The 8962-nt window shown below is 62.3% G+C and overlaps 1 protein-coding gene across 1 annotated transcript in view; it reads left to right on the plus strand.

Annotated features, from left to right (window-relative positions):
- The first annotated feature begins 6836 nt into the window (after positions 1 to 6836).
- Positions 6837 to 8962, plus strand: part of CD276 (CD276 molecule) — a 16671-nt gene continuing 14545 nt past the window's right edge. The window contains exon 1 of the mRNA XM_026068321.1: positions 6837 to 6939. Coding sequence (XP_025924106.1) covers positions 6891 to 6939 — 49 coding nt within the window. The 5' untranslated portion in view covers positions 6837 to 6890. The remainder of the gene's footprint in view (positions 6940 to 8962) is intronic.

Here is an 8962-nt window from a genome sequence, read left to right on the forward strand (position 1 = left end):
GGCGGCGGCAGCGAGCGCGGCGGGCGGGGAAGGCCGCGCTCGGCGAGCGGCGCCTCGAGCAGCGACGCGCCTGGGTTTAGCTGCGGCTGGGCGGGAGGCAGGAGGCGCCCCGAGGGCTGCGCGAACGCTTCGGGCTGCGCCGGGCGGCCCCGGCCTCCCGCGCTCCTGCCGCGTCCCGAGAGCGAGCAGCGCGTAATTTGCGCGGCCGGGCCCGGAGGCACAAAAATCAGTGCTTGCCAGTGACTTTCCTAGCGGCAGCTCTACGACACCGCAAGCTCGCTTTCCTCCTCCTTCCGGTGGTTTCGAGACACAGATGCTTCATTCAGAGCGGCGCAGGCGAGACGGCTGGCGGCTTCCGAAGGCAGGCGGCAAGGCCGCTCCTCCGCCTCTGCCTGCCTGCCGTGGGGTCACTGGGGCGTGGGGAGCTGGGGAGGAGCGGGGCCGCACCGCTGCTGCGTGCTAGCCCTACCCCTGCCCGCGCCGTCGGGGAGCCTCTCCCCAGACGGCTCCTCTGAGCTGCCTCCATCGGGGCTCTTCCGCATGTTGAAATCGCTAAAGAAGTGCAACCGAATCCTAAAAACCCTGCCGGGGAGCCCGGGTGTGCTGGAGCTGGACTGCGGTGCTAGGCGCTGTACAAACAGGGGACAGAAAGATGTCCCTGGCTCCCTACCCTCGTCTTGGTGCTGCTGACCCAAGGCAACACGCTGGCTCGTCCCTGTCAGCGTGTCTCCCTGGCCTGGCACTCAAACGCACGGAGTGGCCGTGGGGAGCAGTGCGGRAGCTGACCGCTGTTCCCATGCCCGCTTCCTCCCGGCGCTTCTGCCCCAAGCTCCTGCGCGGTTTTTGCGACACAGGGAGCCGTTGGAGGCGCCCAGGAGGAAAGGCCGCTTTCGGCAGGCCTGGGAGGGAGCGAGGGGGAGCGGGAGGCGCTCGGGAGCCGCAGCAGGAGGGAAGGGAGAAGGCGATGGTCCCAAAGCGATCGTTACTGGAAGGCTGTGCTCTGGGCAGAGGTGAGCTTGGAGGCAAGGAAGGGAGGCGTCCTGGATTGGTGTGCTAATATATCCAGTTTTAAACCCTGTATTTAATTTGTGTAGTTAAGAAAACCACAGTGTATAACTGGATGAGATAAAAAATGAGCTCAGAGCTGAGGAAATAATTGTTCCCCTTTTCTCAGGATGAACAAAAGGATAATTTGTCCCTTTCGTTCAACYGCCGTTGCCAAAGATCATGCTTGATATCTCCAGCCTGGGCGGAGGACGAATTAGCTTTCCAGATCCCTGCACTCCCTGTCTCTCTGCCCATCCTTTCAAGTGCAGTCGGGACGTGTCTCTGCTGAGCCACGTTCCCTTTAGGATCCCGCTTTGCTCCAGTTTGGGAGCAGGATGCTTCTTGCCAACACTTCTCCTGCTGCTTGGTGAGAGGTTGAGTGGGAACTAAAAATGGATGGCAGAATTTTTCTGGAGCATGAAATCACTGTTGGGTCTAGAACAAATGTGGGGCTCTTTGCTGGCATAAATCCTGGGGAAGCGATGGAGAGAAAGCCAAGCAGGGACCTCTGCCCAGGGACCTGCCAAAACTGGGTCTGTTTCAGACCTGGGGGTGAGGACAGCTTCTTCCYCCTTGGTTGCAGCAGTAGATGATGCAGATGGAGCTCAAATGTCTGTGGACCTTCTRCTCTTGGTGCACACTTACTTAAGATATGTTGTGTGCTGGATTTCTGCTGAAGATCGTGTATCTTCTGCCGGGTCTCAGCAATGCCTCGCTGCAGCTTTGTGGTTGACCGCAGCAGGAAGGTGACTGATGTGCCCCGGATGTTGCGGATGCYGTTCCTGTGGAGGTTTCCGTTGCACCTCAGCTCTTCTCAGACTGAGAGGTGGCTCATAATCCGGGCRTTTCTGAAAAGCAGCGTTTCTGCTGCGTGTTGGTAAATAGTGAGTGGGGAATTGTGACGTATGCTCCCTGCGGTCCCTCTGTAATAGCCGTCACATGTTCTGTAGATGTTGCTTGCCCAGGCTGTTAATTGTTTACATATGGTTTGTAATGTGACTTAAGTAGTCATTGTGTTTCTGTAGGATCAGATTCAGCCCTCCTGGCTTGCAGCTCTTCCAAGGGAGTCGTTCGCAGCGTTAACTACTACTTGACCTACAGCAATCAGGACCTGGATCTGAGATACCGGGGGTCTCTCTCCTGCTGATTACTTGGAGKTTTTTTTTAATACCCATGCAAAAACTTGTCTTTGGGGTTAGGTGACTCAGTTGCTCTCTCATTTGCCCCGCGTTGCCGGTAACAGCCTTTTCCTTTTCTCCTTCGCTTGCAACCAAAGCTGCGGTTGAGGGGCTGCGGAGCCCCTGCGGAGGGTGCAGCATTCGGCCGTGTCGCCCGGGGCTGCGGTGCCCGTGGGCTGACGCACGCAGGCCGAGGGGATGCATCGCGTGGCTGTGAGTAGGGCGCYGGCTGGAGCGGGTCCCCCTCCTGGCTGGGAGTTTTAGTGTAGAATGAATCGCATGTTCCTCTGAAGGGCATCTGGAAACCCTTCAACATGCGGCATGCATAAACTGGAAATTTATGACCCTAACATATGCCTACATGAACTTCATGTCTTCTCGTGCTGTGAGAAACAGCGGTGGTGCAGACTAGGGGAGATCTTGCAGCTCCTTGCTGGTTCGTGGTATCTCAGGGGCATGAGTTGCTGAGCCCATGTGAAACAGGGTAGTATTTCTGCAGGAGAAGGGGAAGTGAGTCACAGAAGAGTGAGACTGGCCTTTTCTAGAACCAGAGACAGGGTTTGGGACTCTTTCTTCCCCCTGCCCACAGCTGCTCCCATGCTTTTCCTTCCTCTGCTCCTTCCTGCTGTGTTTTAGGCACGAGAGCAGGGGTTGCGCTCTCCYGGCCGTGACCAAGGTGTAGATCTCTCTGGGGCTTTGCTTTGTACCCAGCAGTGGGGAGGGAGYGTGCGGATCTAGGGAYGCTGCTGGAGTATGCTCTCTGTGAYRSMGTGAAGCCTKGGTGGYCTTTGGTGGCTACATCCGTAGCCGGCTGGAGCGGTTCATGGTCTGGCTCAGCCCACGRGTCCTGGTGGGCAGCAGGCCTCTGCCGATGCCCTGGAGAGCTGTTGCCCTGTGCAGCGCCAATGCAGGCGTGAACTCGATCGGGTGAGCAGAGGTTGCCGCCAACCCCCATCGTGTATGGAAGTGTGAACCCGTCACGGGAAAGGCTTGTGTGCCCGGGCCCGACACCCTTATCAGAGGGCGAGAGCTGTGCTCCAGCCGTGGAGGGCTCTTTCCTTCCCCAGGCATTTATCGTAGCCCTTTATAGGCTTGGGACATGTTTTCTCCTCTGTCTTTAAGGCAAATGGTTCTCAAGTGACCGGTAGTTCTGGGTGCCCAGCTGGAAGCCTCTGGGGCTTGGTTTTCAAGCCACGTCGGACCTCCTGAAGGAACCACTGTAGGCCAGATTGTTGTCTTCTGCACAGCAGAAGCGGAATCAAGGGAGCAGGAAAGCTCCCTGCAGCTTGTCGCGTGTCCTTCTGAGGCCCTGTCCCCTCTCATGAGGCTTGCAGGCTCCTCTGCCGTTGGCTCCCGGAGATCTTGAAGGGGAAATCCCAATCCTGATCCCACCTGGGACTGCCCTTCCTGAGCTCTGTCTTGCTCGGGTTTTTGGCAGCATGGAGCTGTGCTGCTCTCTCCTTTGAGAGGACCCAGCAGGACTTTTGGGTCATGTAGCCAAACCATGTAGTTTAGTTTGGAGTTCTGTTGTGCGTGGGTCATAGCATCACCAGAATTAATTTATGCTAGCGGCGTTTACAAGAAAAACCCAATCCACGCAGTATGTCATGGGGTGCTCCTTCAGTTGGTTTTGCTTTAGTGAACACAGGGATGAACTGGGAAAGGGKCCCTAGGGATGAGCTGACTCCCCAGTTACCCCATTCCACTGCGTCTTCTCTGTTTCAAAGTCCCAGGTGGGGAAACTGMGGCAGGGGGAGGGGCGATGGCTTTCCCAAACCAGGAGGAGAGCTGGGAACAGGCACCACATCTCCTGCAGCCAAGCCCCGGGTTTGGCCCCTGGCACGTTGCTCCGAGCTCTCCACGTGGGTACGCTGCCTCACTTCTGCACACCGAAGCATTTTGCCGTCTGCATCCGCTGGTGAAAATCTGTGGAAAAGGAAAGAGCTCCAAGTGCAAGCATGAGGGATGACTCACTGTTTCCCTTCCCTTGTGCGGAGCTGCCTGGGCAGGCGAGCGTGACGTGCCGGTGCCCCATCACCCTCTCCCACCGTGACTTCCTCCCTTCCTGTCTGCTCGGCTTCGGCACCGGGGCTGGCGCTCTGCTCGCCTGCTTGGGAAAAGGCTGGGGAGGTGATTAAAGAGCGCGACCCRGCCGTTTGCTCTCCCGCGGGGAGCCTCGTGCCTCGAAAGGAAGGAGAGCGGACGGTCGGCTCCGCTCTCCCCCTGCGACCGCAATTGCTAGGTAGTGGGTGGAAAGCGGGGCGGCTGCGGGGGCGAGCGCGTTGGGCTTCGGGGGGAGAACGAGCCAGCTGCTCCTTCTAGACGGCCGCAGGGTGACGTCAGGCACGCCGGGTCGCTGCTCCGTGCCTCGGTTTCCCCTCGGTCCTTTTGTCGAGCGCCTGGCGGTCTTCGGGCGGGCAGTGCCGAGGCAGAGCCGCGGTGCGGCGTTGCTTCTCGTCTTCCCGTGGGCAAACCCCCTCGGGTGTAAAATGTGATCGGAAGGGAGGTCCAAGGCTGGGTGGCCCAGGCGTGAAGATCCTCATACCGGGCGTGCGTGCCATCCTCCCATCCTCTCAGCGCCCTGATTTCCCAGGAAGGGAAGCCGGGTAGGTGGGAATCGCCGTCTGAGCTCAGAAAGGGGGGAGCTGGGGATGTGAAGGTCTAAAGAAGCTTAGGGTCTGGTGTTGGAGGTCTGTCCGTTTGGGGCTGTTCCCCAGGTGTCTGGGTGCTGGGGGGAGCTGGGGACTAGCTGCAAGTGCCTGGGGACAGGGGCTCTCCGGGGCGCCGTGGCCTGCCGGCTGCGCGTCTCCGCTAYGGGCTCGCGCCCGGGATTCAGAGACCTTCTGCCTTTTGCTGCTGGGACCTAGCGCAGTTGGACACTGGTCCCCAGGAAGGCATTGGGGCTGCTTTTAGGTGAGCAAGAGCTGAAGGAAGGGACACGTCTCTCTTTTCCGAGCGACCTGCGTGAATACGGTGAGAAGCGCTGGGGCTGGCGCCGGCGCGGGGAGCTCGAGGCTGACGGAAGAGGCTGGAGCTGGGCTTTGGCCGCGCCGCCGGGCAAGGTGAATAGCTCCTTTCACGGGAGCGGAGCGGCGCCGGGGCCCCGCGTGTTCAGCGCGTCCCGGCCCGCGCCGGCTCCGGGCCGTGGGGGGCGCGGAGGAGCCTGAGCCCGCCGCTGCCGAATTTGGGAGGAGCGCGGCGGTGCGTTCGGAGGCACCTGGCGTTTCCTGGTGAGGAGGTCGCTGGACGCAGCCGTTTCTGCCTCAGAGACCCTCCGAACTCGTTGCTCTTGTGAGCTGCATCGCAGGATCCGGTGCCGGGAGAGACTGAAGCCCGCGAAGGCCGGCAGCCGCGACYGAGGCGCCGCCGATGCCGCGGGATGGAGGGAGGGAGAGGGTCGCCTGAGCGTGGCCGCTTCGGGGTGCCGCTGGGGCACCGCGGAGGTGGCTTAGGCCCTCCCGCGACTCCGGGGAGGGCAGGGGGCGGGTGCCGAATTCCAGGGGCTTAATCCTCCCCTCCCCGGCRAGGGTGCTCGGAGGCAGCCGGGGCCAGGCAGCCTGGCCCTCGCTGCGGCCGCGCGGCGCTCCCGTTTCGTTCCCGAGCTTCGAGGCAGCCTCGGCCTTCGTAGCCCGGGGTGGAAATTTTTGTGCCGTGACAGCCGGGGGGGGGGAAGCGCCGCAGGCCCCGGACCGCTGTCGGAGCCAGGAATCTGCAAACCTAATCTCTTCTTAGCAACTGAGGGCAGCGCCAGCGAGGGGCTGGCGCTGCCTCTCGGAGGGCGGCGAGGCAGCCGCCGAGCCCCGCGGGGAAGAGCGCCGAAAGGCGGCGCCCGGAAGCGAAGCGGGGAGGAGAAGCGGCTGGCGGGGACGCTGCCCCTCGGGTGCCGGCCGAGCGTCGCCGGCGCGGGAGCCGGCTCGCCGCCAGCTGCCTCGCCGCGGGCGGATGGGCTCCGGCTAACGCGTGCTGGGCGGCACGGCAGCCCGGCTGGAGGCGAGTCCTCCGCCGCCCCCGGCTGCTCCGTTGCCACCACGGGGGGAACGGACGGCTTGCATCGAGCAAGCGCCTCCGAGCGGGCCGCGGGGACGCTTCCTGGAGACGGGAGCGGGGGAAGAAGGGAGGGAGGCGCGTGGGGATGGCGGCTCCAGCGCCGGAGCGAGGCAGGGCGCCAGCGGGGCCGGGAGCCCCGAGGCCGGACGCGGGGTGTCGGAGCCGTGCTCAAGGACCCCTCCAGCTCGTGCACGGGGTGAATCAGGGCCTGAGAGGTCTCGTCCTGCGGGCGAGCGGGGCTGCGGCCCCCGGAGCAGCGCCCCTTCGGAGCTGCCTGGCTCTGAAGCAAACTCGCGAGCCGGGTGGGAGGAATCCCAGCCCGCAGCGCCTGCTCCGGGCGGACGCGGTGCCTGGGGGTGGGAGAGGGACTAGAGGCAGCACAGGGGTGGCTGGAGGCCTCCTGGAAATCAGCTCGGTCCAACCAGACGGGAGAGGAGGCACCGCTGGCCTCATTTCTCCTAGGATGCCGGCTGCCAGCCTCCCGCTCGCTGCCTCTTGTTCCCGCTGGGATTGCTCACCGTTTCCCTGCTTTGTTCTGTTTTTCCTCAGCTCGGGGCGGTTGCCGCATGCGAGAGGATTCCCCGTGTCAAGGGCGCCGGGGCGTTGCTCGCACCGAAGATGCTCTGCCCGCTGCTCGTCCTGGGAGCGCTGGCCTTCAGCCTGGCAGGTGAGCGGGGCTGCGGCTCCGGGGCTGCCGTGGGCGTCCGGGCTGCCGGTCGCTGCTCCGAAGGAGACGTCCCGAATGCGACGTTCATCCCAACAGAGCTGCCTTAGACCCACGGCCAGGTCGCCTGGAGGCAGCGCCCGGGGCCGTCACACCTGGGAGGGCGGGCGCCTGACCTTTCTCGCTGTTTCGTAGTCCTCCAGCTGCACCCAGGTGCATGGTCTCGTGTCCGTGATGGCTTTCCGTGGCACACGTGTCCTTCTGGCTCACCCCTTTATCAAGGGACACTGTGGCACGTGTTACGGCTGAATGGTGAAGGCACAGCAGGGTGAATTCATGAGGTCTTCACCTCTGCTCCTGGGGCTGTCCCCGTGCGTTGCAGCTCTTGGGACCTGCCAGCAGCGTGTGACCGCTTGCAGAGAGGGATGCGGTGCCCTGGCCAGGCTCCCAGAGCCCCTTGCTGCACTGCCGGTGCTGATGCTGCCTGGAGCCRCGATCCCCGAGCCTGCGGGGCAGGGACGCACGCCATTGCCGGCAGCTCTAGGCACCGCTTTGCTCGTGCTTCGGGAGCGTGGGCTCTTGCATCCCGAGCTGCTCGCGGGCAGTGGCCATGGCACGGCCCATTCCTGCAGGCTGCCTGTGGACTGGTGCCAGGGGGATTCTGCTCTTGGCCCTGGCCTTAATGTGGTCTCCCTTAGCACCGTGTCCAGCGAGCCTGCGGTGTGCGCCTGGGAGGCGGCAGCACCCACGCGTAACACCGCGGCCCGGGAGAGTGACGTCCGCGCTGCGTGGGGCCTGAATCCTTTTGGGACATTCCCCAGCCGGCAGCGGTTACAGCCGGGCTAGATAACGTTCCTAAAACCGACCGGCATTTATTATTAGCTGGAGGTAGACGCGACGTGTCGAGTCTGCCAAGAACCAGGCTGGCTGCCCGAAAGCTGTGCTGGACCCTGCAAAGGGCTTGTCTGCCTGTCTGCCTTCGCTGGCAGGCTTCATCCGACCCAGCTCCTTCCCGCATCCCTCGTGCGCTCCTCTGCAGTCGTCCTTCACGCGGCTCCTCTCATCCTCCCTTCTCGGGTTCTTCGGTAAAAGTTAATGTCTCGTGGTGGATGTTGCTGCCCTCGTCCCCAGCGAGGTATTTACTGTAGGTAATGGCTTTGCTCTGTCCTGGAGAGGCYGTTGAGATCAGAATGTAAARCCTAGATGCGGATATACCCACAGTYCTCCTCCCCTGGTCGGAGGCAAGTTTTTTCCCCTTTTTCCTCCCCTTATTAGCAGCTTGTGGGGGATTGGAGGGGAACTGGTGAACATAGGCACTGTTGTTCTCCATGGCTCTGCTTTGGAGGGGCATTTGCTGCCCATTGCCTATGGGGGACCCCAGGACTGGTCCCAGGGATGGGGAGAGCCAAATCCTCTGGGAAAGTCCTGACATGTTGCGAGGGCCTGCGGGTCAGATCTGCACCTCTGCAGTGAACCGTAGCCAGCTCGGCAAGTGCCGCAAACGCAAGGGGAAGGTTGCACGTGGGGCTTGGGTGAGGGTGGCGGAGGTGCCTGGCTGGGGCTCGTCCCCATGCGAGCTGGCTTCAGACTGTGAAAGCTGTTCAAGGGCAGCGCAGAGGGCAGAAGGCCCAGCAGCCAATGCAGCATGCAAGCCTGGCATGGTGGGGTTGGCATCGCACTGCAGCATGGTGCAGTTGGCATCACACCTTGATGCAGAGGTGGGGCTGGCATCGCACCATGCCATGGCTTAGTTGGCATYGCACCCTGATGTAGCATCAGGATTGGCATCGCACTGTGCCGCGGCGTGGTTGGCATCGCACCCTGATGTAGCATCAGGATTGGCATCGCATTGTGCCGCGGTGTGGTTGGCATCGCACCCTGATGTAGCATCAGGATTGGCATTGCACTGTGCCGTGGCGTGGTTGGCATCGCACCCTGATGTAGCATCAGGATTGGCATCGCACCGTGCCGCGGCGTGGTTGGCATCGCACCCTGATGTAGCATCAGGATTGGCATCGCACCGTGC

This window comes from Apteryx rowi, unplaced genomic scaffold (genome assembly GCF_003343035.1).
Source record: "Apteryx rowi isolate R43461 unplaced genomic scaffold, aptRow1 scaffold_27, whole genome shotgun sequence".
Taxonomy (NCBI): Eukaryota; Metazoa; Chordata; class Aves; order Apterygiformes; family Apterygidae; genus Apteryx; species Apteryx rowi.